This window comes from Alosa pseudoharengus, unplaced genomic scaffold (assembly GCF_046254945.1).
Source record: "Alosa pseudoharengus isolate Yale_2024_CS ecotype anadromous, Long Island Sound unplaced genomic scaffold, YU_APseudo_1.1 YU_APseudo_1.1_scf_5, whole genome shotgun sequence".
Lineage (NCBI taxonomy): Eukaryota > Metazoa > Chordata > Actinopteri > Clupeiformes > Clupeidae > Alosa > Alosa pseudoharengus.
In genome coordinates, this window is record NW_027468837.1 from 29,651,967 (window position 1) to 29,665,945 (window position 13,979).

Below are 13,979 nucleotides of genomic sequence, written 5' to 3' on the forward strand. Positions count from 1 at the left end.
CTGTTTTTTTCTCATCTAGTTGATTATGCATGACAACTGAATTTGCACACAAAGGATGACACACACATAATCAAACATTTCCATTTTAATGCATGATAGCGGCATCTTCATTAAGCAAATCTACAATTTCAACAGTACGTATAGCATTTGCATTGAGCAAATTGTGATTATTTAAGGAGGAGTGAGTGATGGGTCAGGTACTTTGTGTGTGTTTTCTCTGCTCTGGGACAGCTTCCCTGACATATTGACCTCCTGGTTGCTGGCTGACCTTAAGAAGGGTCAGAGTACCTGACCTCCCAACACAAGGCAAACTTCCCAGATAAAAGATGAGCCTTCACATGTCACATTTTATGGTAGCGTCAGTTTGGTATGCACATCCTTTTGTCAACACCAAATCCTCTTTTGGCATGTGTGAACAAGGAGTCCATTTTTCTCTCATTCGACTAGAACATCCTGAACGTCCAGTTCCAGCCCTGCTGCTTACCTTCAGCTCAGTGCACTGGTTTAGTCATTGCTCTGAAGGCCTTCTGCCGTACCTTTTCAATAGACCCTTTCAACAATAAAAACAAAAACAATGCTTGAACGTTCTATTTGGTTTCCAATCTACTTCCTCTGCATTAAGATAACATAGTTAAAACGGAAGCCTTGTGGGGCTATTGACAGCAACTATGATGCTGATAATAAACTCTCTTGAAAGGGTCTATAGTCCCTGATATCTCGTCATGGAGTGTCACGAACAGTGCAGATAGAAACTGAAATAAGCACATTGTGATTCATCATCGTTGTCTCACGATGATAAGAAATTGACATTTGTGAAAATTTCCAATGCATGCAGTTTTCATATTGCAGAATGTGACAGGTACTTTAAGGGGAGAAACACTTTGAAATGAAGACAGAGAATTGAACAAGGTTGGTAAACTGAATTCTTGTATGAAATCTCACTGAAATCTCTGTGAGGCGGACTGCGCCATGCATGCGGTATCGGATTTTTAAAAAAGGCATTCAGAATGAATGAACCTTGATGATGGTGGAGGTTATATTGTCCAATGTTTATAACAATACCAGTGGTACTAAATGGTTCTTAGAGTGTTGATGAGTGTACATCTTGTGAATGTGCATAATACAGTGTGATTTTTAAATGTTAAAAGTTGCAATTGGTGAATAAACTCTTTTGAGAGCTGAATAAACTCTTCTTTCTGAAATCTCAGAGGTGAATAAACTGTGTTTACTTGTGTTTAGCTTCCACTACATCCCTGTGTATGACCCACAGACAACATCAGCTGGAAGGGTTTTAGAGTATCAGTAACATGGTTGATATGAACTAGGGCTACACATGGTTTATGTGAACTAGCCTGGCTTGAATTACCATATTATAGTATGTATATATACCTACAGTATTAGTAATACTGTATTACCTTGGCTGAAATTACATTATAAACTTTGCTGTGTTCATGTAAAAGCCTTTTGCAGGTTAGTCACAGACAAGAACAGGCCACCATCTTTGTTACAGATGCTGATGCATCACATTATCATGTTAACAGACAGTAATGAACTAGTGGAAATGTACAGCACAGAAAAATGTAATGGAAACTTGCTTAGATATTGTTGTTACTGGTTTTTAATACTTTGGCAGATCAGATGTATTTTGGTCATGCCAGGAAAACCTGGTTGAGATCAGAGATTTGAGAGATACGCACCTCTGGTTGATGGTAAATACTGAGCTCACATGCTGATTCTCAACCAAAATCTCAGCTCTCTATTCAGTTTCCAGCTATGTGCTTCAATGCCAAGACACACACACCAACAAAAACCACACACATAACACACACACACACACACACACACACACAGACCAATGTCAGACCAGGGCCAGTTAGCGCATTAGTGCATAAGCACATTAGCACGTGAGTGTGTTATTGTGTCAAGTGGCTGGGAATGGCTCTGAAAGGCCTTGCCTCGGCACGCTCCCAAGCACAACCCCTGGGGCCCACAAACACTTACGTATGAAAATGATCAGTGGAGGCGCTGTGATGGGAAGAAATTTTATTGTTTGACCGCAGTCCTTGTCTTCTTCCATGTCAGGAGGTGGCTGCAGACTCTCTATAAAGGTGTCCATGGAAAACCACATCAGTGCCACACTCTGAACATCACGCACAACAGAGTGTTTGTAGACTGCAAATAGATGATGCTGAATCATTCACTCTCACACTGTCTAAAAACGCCATCAGGGGACTCTCTGAACACAAACACAAAAAACTCCCACAAATGTTGAGAATAAACACATTTTAGTGATGTCCTTTGACTGACTGACACACACACACACACACACAAACACACAAGGTAAAGTTTGAAGTGATTACTGATATGGTGTTCCATTAGTGCCAAAATAATGCAAATAGTGGAGAACAAACCATTGTGATAATTATAGGGTGCATGTGTAAATGTGTGTGCATATGTGCATTGAGGCTAATGCGTATTTGTGTGTCTGTGTGTGTGCGCGTGCATATGAGCCTGACGTGTCCACTGCACAGGCCTGTATTTAGCAGCATTCGCAGTGGTGCGTGAGTCTGTCCTACATGGCACAGCCAGCTATGAATAGCCCATCCTTACCACCCATCCCTGACACACCACCCGTCCCTGCACACACACACACACGCACACACACGGAGCCCTCAGATCTGCAGACCGCTCACAGACTAACAACCAGCCATGATATTTCACACACATTTGCTAACACACATACACACACAAGTCAAGTCGCCCAGTATCAAAGGCACCACAGTCCTTAAGGGCTGGTCTGGCCGTGTATGTGTGTGTTGCATGCCTGTGGCTTTGCTGTCACTGCATGTCCATGAACATGCCTTAGGTATGCAACCTTAGAGCTGCTCAGTTGCTCTTATGCATGTAAATGGGAGTGGGATAGAAAAGAAATGGGTTTGAAAAATCTCCTTTTTTATGTTTGGAAAAATACACAGACTATTAAATCAATCTGTGCTATTTTAAGAACAAATGCGATGGTTTGTTAATAATGGTTCAGCGAGATGGAGGGTGGAGACGAGACTGTCATTGAAGGGATGAGAGCAACAGAGACCTGTCTCAGCAAAGGCTACCCTTAGCTCTGAAGTGACACCTAGTGGAGATTTGGTGAAAGAATGCTGAGACATTGCACCGGCCTTATCAGAATCAGAATCATGCTTTATTGGCTAAACTTTGACTGACACACACACAAGGAATTACTCTGAAAAATATCTACACAATGTTTATTACAATACTATAGGCCAATACAATACAATATAACACAATAATGTTGTAAATGAACGAACGAATGGATGAATGAATGAATGAATGAATGAATGAATGAATTTTATGGTGTTTCAAACCTGCTCTTTGACTTAGGCTCTTGGTTTTAGCATTAAAAACCGTTTTAGAATTTAAGGCATTTAAGGGTGAGTCCATGAGAGGACCAGGTGGGGGTGATACATGCTACGTCACCGATTTTGATGAAACTTGGCCAGTTTGAAGGGTCCACCTAAAAACTAAAAAAGCCAAAATAGTACAACATTTGAAACAACCTAGGGGGAGTTAGGACCCCCTACTTGTTTTAGGCCAAAAAACCTCAAAAAAAGGCCCAAAATTGCATAAAATGTTGACATCCCTCCTGCTGTCAGATTTAACAATCCATGCCATCAAAGGTCCATCCAAGGTTAGTTTAAAACTGGAGTTACAAGGCGTAAGGTGTGACGGGTGTCAGTCCAGGACTGCACATGTCCACTATGTCACATGCTTTTTGGCGAATACCCCAAAAATAGCAATATTCAGACCTGAATATCTCCGATGATCAACCTCCTTTTTTCAAAATTCTTTCTGCACATGAAAGGGCCATCTGTGGACTTCATAAATCAAAAGAAAAATGCTCGGCCTTTTTATTATTTTCTTCGTGGTAACCGCCTAAATAGTGTGATTTCAAATACATATCTACTTCAATGATTGGTTGAAAAATAATGCTTAGGTCATTTATGGTGGACAAATGGAGATATTATTATCAATCATGTCTGCTGATCAAATCCAAGCTACATTTAATGTTCTGAGTGTAATATATTCCTTAAGGTAGCTCAAAATGACATCATATACACCAGTATACCCGTAGGTCTAATTTTTGCAAATGTGATATCTCCAACATATCTCAGGGCTAGAAACAGTCACTTGGACTCAAATAATAAGTTGTAAGATTTTGATAGTCAAAGGTCAAAGTCACTGTGACCTTATGTACATCCCATTGTGGTGAATAAACCTCTAAAAATCCCTGACATAATTTCAAATGTGATACAAACATTCACACTGGCCCTTTCTGAAACCAATCCCTACCCACTCCCCTCAGTTACGGTGTGCACTCAGGTGGGAATCACCCTTACAGCTAAATCAAGTTCCCCATGTAAATGGGAAAATGTTGGAGTTATTTTATCCCTTTTGGGTGCTATAGGCTAATTGGAACTGCTCACCTCAATGAACTATGATAAGCTATGCTAACAGTGGGTGCTTCAGACTGAGGTACTGCACGCACAGAGATGAGAAAGGTATGTATCATCTTATCTAACTCTGGCAGAGACAGTAAGATAATTTCCCAAAATGTTGGTGTGTTTTTTTAACACTTGGTTAGAAGTGCAAGTGGCTAGGGAGAGAGTGTAGCTAGTTTCGGAAAGGGCCTTTCACTCACAGATAACAAATTAATTTGAATTTGATGGTCAAAGGTCATAGGTCAAGGTCATTGTGACCTCACAAGTTTTTTTCTTTCTTTCAAATTCGGCACACACAGTCACTTACACTCAAAGATGAACTGATTAGATTTGAGTGGTCAATGTTACTGTGATCTCTTAAAAAAAAACATCGGCCTACTGTATTTTTACACCTTGAACACAATATCCTGGAAACACCTTGAGGGAGTTATTTCAAATTTAGCACAACTTAGGCCTTGTACATACCCAGATATTTTATGTTTGGGTCTTTCGTCCACATGTAAACAGTGCCCACACAGATATTTTTTTAAAACCTTTTAAAGAAAATGCTGGTTTACTTGGATCATCCAAAATGGAGATTTTTACAAACAAGTATATAAGTATATTCTTTTGCCTTACCCCCAGAGTTCAGTGTCCATCAGTCCCAACATTTAGAAACATAATCGAAAAGTCCAAGCGTGAATTGGGTGTGTTTTGATTTTGAGAGAGACTGGAGAAGGGCCATATGTCTCACAGCAACTGCGATAACCTTGTTTCTTTAAGGCTATCCTTACCTCCAAATATCCACATCTAATGAGGGTCGGCGACTATCCAATACCCAATACTATTTGCAATACCCTCGATATGAATATTATTGGAAAGTTTAGTTTATGGCCGTTCGTGTGAGTAGCCTACAATAACTTAATTTTGTAAATTTTACCAAAACGACTGGTTTCGCCTTGCAGGGTCACATTTCATTTGTTGTCTTATCTTTTTTTATTCAAAACAATTCGTAGGTATCTATACTAAAGTCTAATTACCACCAGACACAAATAATCATCACCTAGGTTAAATCTTCTCTCTCTCTCCAAAATCTCTTCCTCTGAGATGCACGCGCTAGGCTATAATTTAGACTACCCGACATTTCAAATGTGACTCTCTAATCAACTTGTTTTAGCTCTTAAACACGAAAAATACAATGTTCAACGGAGCTGGTGTGTGTGAGGCGCACTCTTAAAGACGCGACTAACCTTTCGGTTTCATTCGGTTAAAGTTCTTGTGCGTAGGCTATAGAATCCAATCCTGTCGATGCCCCTGCTATTTATCAATGTAGCCTTTTATTGTTTTTTTTGCCATGAATCGTCTGAGCTGTGATGAAATCGTGTGTTGTTTAAAGTTGGGACGATTACTGTAGGCCTAGGCTATACTGCCCATATTGGAATAAAAAAAATAAAGGCCCACCCTAGGCCTACTTCGCAAAAGGCACTCCGTTGAAAAATCCTGGCTATGGCACTGTTAATGACCTCGTGTCGGAATGGCAGGACATTTGAAAAAAGGTCAAGTGCCGCTACTCCGACAATGAAAAAAAAAAATGTCGCAGTAGTGGGACGCCTGAAAATTAATGTTAATGCCGCTACTTCGACAATTAGACGCCAATGTCTAAGTAGCGGCATGTCGGAATAGCAGCATGTAACCTAAACTGGCATAGCTTACATAGGCAATATTGCAGAAATGTTTGGATTTACATACAAGTTGGTTCAATATTGCATCTTCTATATTTTACCACGTCAGCTTGCGGACCACCAGTGGTCCCCGGACCACACTTTGAGAAACACTGACATAGTGGATACGTGCAGTCCTGGACTGACACCAGTCACACCTTAGCCTACGCCTTGTAACTCCAGTTTTAAACTAACCTTGGATGCACCTGTGATGGCATGGATTGTTACTTTGCTGTGTTTTAATCTGACAGCAGGGGTTTTTTTTGGCCTAAAACAAGGACGGGGGCCTAACTCCCCCTGAGTTGTTTCAAATGTTGTTGTACTATTTTGGCTTTTTGAGTTTTTAGGTGGACCTACTGGGGACAAGTTTCATCAAAATCGGTGACGTATGTATCACCCCCGCCTCATGGACACACTCTTAAAGACTCATTAATTATCCTTGCAGAGTCACTGTTTGTATGTGTTTGTGGCTGTTGTTGCTGTGACAATTCGAATTGTTCAGTTGGAATATTTTGGTCTATTGGTAGTGTTTTATTATGTGGGTTACTTCAAAATGTTTTTGATGTAGATGTTTACTACTGTTATTGTTATATGGACAAAAGCGTTTGCCATTGATGCTCCGCACTGTAATCTTTGTTAAGTGAGAAGCGCCACCTGGAGGCACAAGTAAGGTAGCCTGACGTCAGGGACTAAGTTCGGAATGGCACCCAGGCTACAAGTAAGGCCCTATGAAATAATTATATTTTTCCAAATTCCCTTTCGTTTTGTTTTCCCCATTTCCATCTTTTGTATTTATCAGGATTCCGCTATTAGCATCACAACTGCACAGTTCACATAGGCCCATAGATATATACACATAGGCCTACTGCTTTGTTTGGCCAGAGAATGGCTTTGTGCGTGGGACTTTTATTACAGAATTACGTAACTTCCTGTATTCCCATGACTGTTTGAATTAAAAGCGGCAGACGCCGATAGAGAGGCATGCATGCCACCTCGATAATAATAGGATATATTACTACAACATAGTTGTTCATTACTGACTTAAGATGGGGCTTGTGTTACCTTGACTATTTTAAGTGAAAACTTCAGAATAGCCAGGATATAACGGATAAGTTACAGCATTACGTTAGGTAAGTATGCTAACACTAGTTAACTTAGCTGTGAAGGTTCTGCTGGTGAATGCAAGCGTTAGCTATCCTAGTTGCTAACGTTATGCTTTTTAGTTGCCACTCAGTCAACTCAAGTCAACCGGGGGTGATGTTAGTTAGCTATTTAACCTTTACTGTTTATGTATTTAACGTGAATAGTTGCCAGCTGATTCCTAATGATGGACATTAGTAGACTACTTATTCTTCATAGCAGTCTTACGGTAGTATACGTAATGTTAGCTATAACATAATAATTATCTCTCCAGCAAACCACTGTTGCCATCAAAATGCCTATTCGGGCTTACTGCACCATCTGTTCGGATTTCTTTGACCACACCAGAGACGTGGCTGCCATCCACTGCGGACATACTTTCCATTATGACTGGTAAATCAACAGCTTTCAATCATGCATGTGAATTATTGTGTATCTGAAATACTGAGTAGAGGGAAGGATGCCTAACAAATACTTGTCATGATTGCAGTCTGCTACAGTGGTTTCAGACAGCTCCTAACAAAACGTGTCCCCAGTGCAGGAAACAGGTACAGTAGAAGGTCGTGTATGAGTGTGCCTAATACCTGTCTCCAAACCTGATGCCATGAAAGCATGACACAAAACATGAGTTGCTGTTGTTATTGACAGGTGAGCACTAAACACATCATCAACAAGTTGTTTTTTGACATTGGAGGAGAAGAGGAAGGAGGTTCAGTGGATCCAGAGAATTTACAGGTGAGTGTTGCTAGAGGTGTGTGTGTGTGTCCGTCCGTCCATGTGTGTGCGCACTTATCTGTCTCTGTCTTTGTCTTGTCTGAATTTAAACTTGTATAACTTTTTAGAATGAGCTGGGCCGTTTGAGGGCTGTCTTGAGTACGAAAGGTGAGAAATACAGATGTCTCTCTTTCAATATATGTCTTTTAACTTCAGTAGAATTTACAGTAAATGGGTCCGACCGTATAGTAGTGGAATGCCAAACATATTAATGTGTGTGTGTGTGTGTGTGCGTTGTAGAGCGAGACTGCCGTGACAAACAGAAGCTCATTGAGAACTTGAAACAGATAGCGGAGAAGCTAAAGCAGGACTCGGAACGTCTGAAGAAAGACATTGGAGATAAGGAAATGGTCTGCTCAGTTTTACGGGTATGCACACATTTAATGTCGTAAATACTTATTTTAAAGCATTTATTATTATAAATTGATTCAACAATTTATCATTGTTGTTATTATTATTATTATTAGTAGTAGTAATCGTCATTATTATTACCTAGCATGCACAGAACAACTTTAGTTTATGAGTGCTATTGAATTCTCTCTGTACTGTCTTTGTCAGTCTCACTTTCTATTTAATGGCTTTTGTGGTGATGGTAGATCGGATAGTACCGTAGCCAGGCCTTGTTTGTCTCACAGATGTCATGTCCCCCCGCAGAAAGAGCTGAGGAACCTGGAGAAGCAACATCTGGACAGCCAAGCAGCCAAGGAAGAGGCGCGTCAGCTACGGGTCAGACTGAAGACCTACGAGAGGTACTTATTCACATTACAAACCTCACCTACACTCGATCCATACGTACTGAGTGAGGAATACACAAGATTAATATTCCACACCAATTAATGTTTTAGTGTCTCTGCCTCTCTCTCTCACACACACAGACGCACACATTCAACTTGTTGAACTGATTTCAAGCTTGCATGCTTACGGTACATTGGATATGCACAGATATACATTGACATTGGATCTGATGTTTTACTTGTGAATAGATAGCATACTCTTCATCATGCTTTGTTATTTCTTTCTGTGTGTGGGTGTGGTTTGTTTGTGTGTGTGTGTGTGTGTGTGTGTGTGTGTGTGTGTGTGTGTGTGTTTAGTTTAGATACAGTACTGCAGGGCCAGAGGGATGAGGTGGAGGCCATGATCTCTGACATGGGAGTCGGCCAGTCAGCTGTGGAGCAGCTCTCAATCTACTGCGTCTCACTCAAGAAGTAAGCACATTGACGCAATTAAATACACCACACACACACACACTGCATTTACTCCTCTTAAACATAACAGTGTGATTAATAAAGGGCCCCAAACATACATACTGTTGTTTTCAGGGTTTTTTCTCACACACAATGATTTTGTATGTGCGTGTTTAGGGAGTATGACAGCCTGAAAAGTAGCTTCCGCTCCACCAATGAGATGTGTGAGAAACTCAGGAGGGAGGTGTTCATTTCCAACAACAAGGTAGGATGTGTATGTTTCTGTCTGTGTGCATGGGAGAGGGGGTTGACAGTAAGGGCATGATCATATTTAATCTTCAGCATGTGTGTGTATTATACTTGGATGTATTGTGACACTGTTTTGTTATGTAGTTGCAGAAGGCCAATATGGAGGTAAACCAGACTAAAGAGGATATGCTCGCTGCCCAGAAGGACCTGACTAATGCTGATAAAGAAATCACAGTATGTCAGACACACATCATTCCACTACTGCCAACACGAGCTTGCAGATTTAGAGCAAAATTTGTCACTTTAACGTAAGACACCATAATATGTTCATAAGCTGAACTGTGTGTTTGTGTTTAGAGTCTGAAGAAGAAAGTGGAGATCCTACAAAAGACCCTCAGCACACCCACCCGCACCAACGATGCAATTAGCCGACTGGTGTTTGAGAGGTGTGTGTGTGTTTGTTTGTTTGTTTGTGTGTTTGTTTGTTGATTCATACAGTATAACCTCAAACTGATGATACTTTTTGAGCAACGATGCAGGTCAGTGCTCCTCATTATTGTGGTTCCAGCATGTTCCCATTGATTTCTTTTCTCGAGAACTTTAATCATCAGTAGGCAATTCGTCATTATTGTCCAATCAGAATAAATGTAACTGGTTATGTGATTGCCCAGCACAATTCTCAAAAAGTTACTCCCTTGCATCATCACCTTTAGACCAATGATAAAAGTTCAGAATTACACAATGTGTGTTATTTTTAGCGTGTTGCTCAAGGATGCAGTTTTTCAAATGAATGTGAAATTTCCTGAGGTCTCACAGGTCAGACTTCCTTTCGATATCATTTTACAGTCCTGCCCCTCTGGAACTGAAGCCGTGCCTCCATCGGCCAGAGCACGATCAGGAGATTGACCTAAACCTGACTTTTGACGTGCCGACACCTGAGCAAACTGAGCGCAAGCCCTCACACAGCCATGCACCTGCCAAGAAGATGCGCCTAGACTCCACAGGGTTAGTCTGGTCCCCCCACTTTGGTTAACAGCATCTGCTGAATGAGTAAATGTACATTTCAGCTCTAGCTTCTTGTTTTCTCATCACAGATCGTCACCACACCATTCAGAGAATTCTTCTGAGACCAAGGTACATCCTACTGTCTTTTGAGGGAGAATCGCTCCTGTTGTAGGCTGAGTTTGGTCATTGGTTTGAATCAGGTGAAGTCTACTTTGTTCTAAACACAAGGTTTTTTCTGTGTGTGTTCCTGTGTACCTTGACACAGAAATCCCATGTGAAAGATCCCACCGATCCGTTTTTACGGCACTCTCTGCTGTTCAGGAAGAAAGCATTTGGAAGCATGCTGGATCCCCATAGCAAACCTGGAGTGGTGAGACTCACTAATACACACATGTGGCCGGCCATATACATACATACATACACACACTTTTGTACACCTCATGCCGTATACCTTACTCACACCTAGGGATGTAACGATTACCGGTATAATGGTAAACCGCGATAAAAATGTTGACGATAACAATTACCGTTCTCTTTTGAAATATCATAATTATCACGGTTGATTACCACGGTGTTGAAACCGTGTGTTTAATCCTTCCCAGCTTCATCCGAGCCTGCTTTTGACATACAGTAGGCCTGGTACAATGAAACAAAACTGGTACCCTACTGATTCTGTTGTCTAATTGATGGTTTTAACTGCGATTCGGATTAGGCTACACCTGATTTTAAAAGGCAGAACATTTTCACTGCAAAACGTGCACTGTATTATTTAGCCAACCTGCATCTTTATGTTCGCGTCCACATGAAATTCATTCCACTCACGTTATCAGGAGAATGCCGTAGCCTAAAGTTTTTATTTTGAACACTGACTTTGGTCTCACTCATTGGATCCAAATAACAGAAATGGCAAACTCCAAGTCATGGTAGGGTAAGTTAAGCTATAAGCACATAGCCAATTAAATATGAAAAAGTGAACGGGACACATTTTGAAGCTATTTCAGCTTTTGTAGGCCTATCAGTGCTTTCTGAACATATTGAACACACTTTTTTAAAAACACCATGATAATACCGAAAACCGTGATAATTTTGGTCGCTATAACCGTGAGGTTAAATTTTCATACCGTTACATCCCTACTTACACACCTCATGATGTGTACCATAGACACACATGTCATACTCTTACACCTATACTCCTCACATCCTTACCCTCATACTCTTACACCCAACAAGGTCCCCCTTCACACTCACATACACCCAACAAGGTTTCCCTTCACACTAACATAAGCTTGACAAGATTAGACAGGGTTCCAGCTACCACCATACGCCCTTGAGCAAGGCACTTCACCTGAGTTACACCAGGAAGACTGGCCCCTGCAACTGGTATCTGTGTAGGTCGATTTGGATAAAAGTGTCAGCTAAAGGCAAATAAAAAGATGTCCCTTCATGCTTGCATACACCTAACAGTACTTCACTTCATACTAGCACACACCTGACGGTATTCCCCTACATTCATACATCCACCTGATTTCCCTTCATACGTGCATTGCCTAACAGTATTTATTTGACATGTTTGGTATATTCTGTGTTTTTTTCTTTTTCAGGTGAGGACAGGGTATGATGGCCTTGGAGGAAGGACCAAATTTATTCAGCCTGTATCCTTCCATTGGTCCGCATCAGTAATGTTTTTGTTTCTCCCTGGATATGTCTTATTCAGAGCGAGGGTGTGGTTCTGGGTCACATTTTCTTACCACTGCAAAGGTGATGCTAGAGTAGAAAGAAATTTTAGATTGTATTACATTTTTCTGAGTTTCATCATTATTTGTATCTGACTTAGGTCTTGCTTACTACAGTCAATAACTTTGGGGATAAATCTATTTCTCCCCCATGGGAGCAATTGGTCACTTTGGATATTAGTGCTACCTGTGGCCTGCCCATTGGGTGCACTTGTTAGTTCTGTGTGTTGGTTGGTGTGTTGGTACGTTGTCAGGAAGAGCCAGCATCCGCTGACACCACAGTAATGGCTCCTCCAGGTGAATGGCCCAACTGGTCAGTTTTAAGAAGGCGTTTTCCTTGACCCGCTACCCTCACTGCAGTCTCCACTGGCTGGGCTTCGGCCGCTGGCTGTTAAGGCGAAGAGGAAGAAGGTTTCCCGTCCACCAATGGGAAGGCTTCCCACCAGTCTGACACTTGACAACTTCCTGGAGTGAGCAAGGACATGGCCTGTGGGCAGGCCTGACACAGAGGACATGCGCACAGGAGTCTGGCTTGCATATGGGCAAGTGCAAGCGTACAGTACAGGGGCACTTGTGTATGTGTGTGTGTGTGTATGCGTCTGTATGTTTATGATTCATCAACTACACAAAACAGTTGTAGTCCTCAGCAGTATGATGTTTTCCTTTTTACATTATGTGACCCAAATAGTAGTTGACCCTGAAACGGATCTGACACATAACCACACTGTAACAGGACGGAGTCCTTTTTGGGGTTTACTGCTATTCGTGGATGTCAGGTGATGAGCAAGCATGTTAGTCCTGACCATGCACAGAATGATCACCTGTTATTCAAAGTAGATTTTTTTTTAATTTAATGTTTGTCAACCATGCATTGATTGTAGATATTTATATATATATGAATTGTACAGCTGTTTTAATAAAGTAGTTTTTTTTTCTAAAAACCCTGGACTGTTGTTTTAGATCAGTTGAGCATTCACTGGATGGTGGCATTGTTTTAGATTTAGGATTTAAGACACCACCATTTTAAAGTAGAATCCCTTGTATTGACGGATAGAACACAGTAAGTTATTATCATGATATAAAAACATTTATTTGGACTTTTTCTAGTGATTATTACTGATAAACCTAGAAATCATACGCCAGGCAGCTATGGATAGAAAACTTAAAACTATGAATGGTTTTAAGGCTCATAATGCGTTAGTCTGTTGAAAAGCTATTTTGGCTCATTGAGAGTTCTAAGCTTGTTATTTATACGCTAGCGAGAGTTTGATTAGGTGCCCGCCAATAGCAGGAACACAAACTTGGGCTTTTCTGAATTCTGACGGTTGACTCGGCGCAGCCACGCGAGGGCGTTTTATGTGTTAGTTCTACGAATTTAAACTGACGATATATTCCTAAACAGATGTATATTCATGTAAACGTTGGCATCATTTTGTAGTTTATCTTTCTCTCTTTATGCTAGCATTGAGTATTTCATAGAATAATTTCGTAGATCGTAGTTTTTCGGTTTGAAAACCAGAGCCCCCGTCCAATTTAGCGAGGCGTACACGGGGCATCCTCTTTACTTTCGCCTTTATTTTGGTTATAACAAAGCAATACGTGGCGTCCTCCGCACAGCCGTGAAAAGCATCGTTTATAATCTACTAAGGTGAATTTTCGAGCTTAAATAAAGGGTCTGAG

General features: G+C 41.0%; 1 protein-coding gene across 1 annotated transcript; it reads left to right on the forward strand.

The window, feature by feature from the left end:
* The first annotated feature begins 7,166 nt into the window (after positions 1-7,166).
* Positions 7,167-13,355, forward strand: traip (TRAF-interacting protein). The gene is made up of 16 exons (XM_076268777.1): positions 7,167-7,344; positions 7,629-7,747; positions 7,845-7,902; positions 8,003-8,089; positions 8,197-8,236; positions 8,369-8,496; positions 8,783-8,877; positions 9,220-9,333; positions 9,490-9,577; positions 9,706-9,795; positions 9,919-10,007; positions 10,408-10,566; positions 10,656-10,695; positions 10,832-10,936; positions 12,168-12,218; positions 12,660-13,355. Exons 2-16 carry the CDS (start codon positions 7,650-7,652, stop codon positions 12,771-12,773), a joined length of 1,356 nt encoding a protein of 451 aa, XP_076124892.1. The 5' UTR covers positions 7,167-7,344; positions 7,629-7,649; the 3' UTR covers positions 12,774-13,355.
* Positions 13,356-13,979: the final 624 nt, after the last annotated feature.

What these genes read in the sequence shown, in the direction of transcription:
- traip (XM_076268777.1), top strand. Translation starts at nt 7,650, where the DNA reads ATGCCTATTCGGGCTTACTGCACCATCTGTTCGGATTTCTTTGACCAC. An exon ending in GTCCCCAGTGCAGGAAACAG is followed by an intron (nt 7,903 to 8,002) that starts GTACAGTAGAAG and finishes TGTTATTGACAG; the next exon opens with GTGAGCACTAAACACATCAT. An exon ending in GGACCAAATTTATTCAGCCT is followed by an intron (nt 12,219 to 12,659) that starts GTATCCTTCCAT and finishes CCCTCACTGCAG; the next exon opens with TCTCCACTGGCTGGGCTTCG.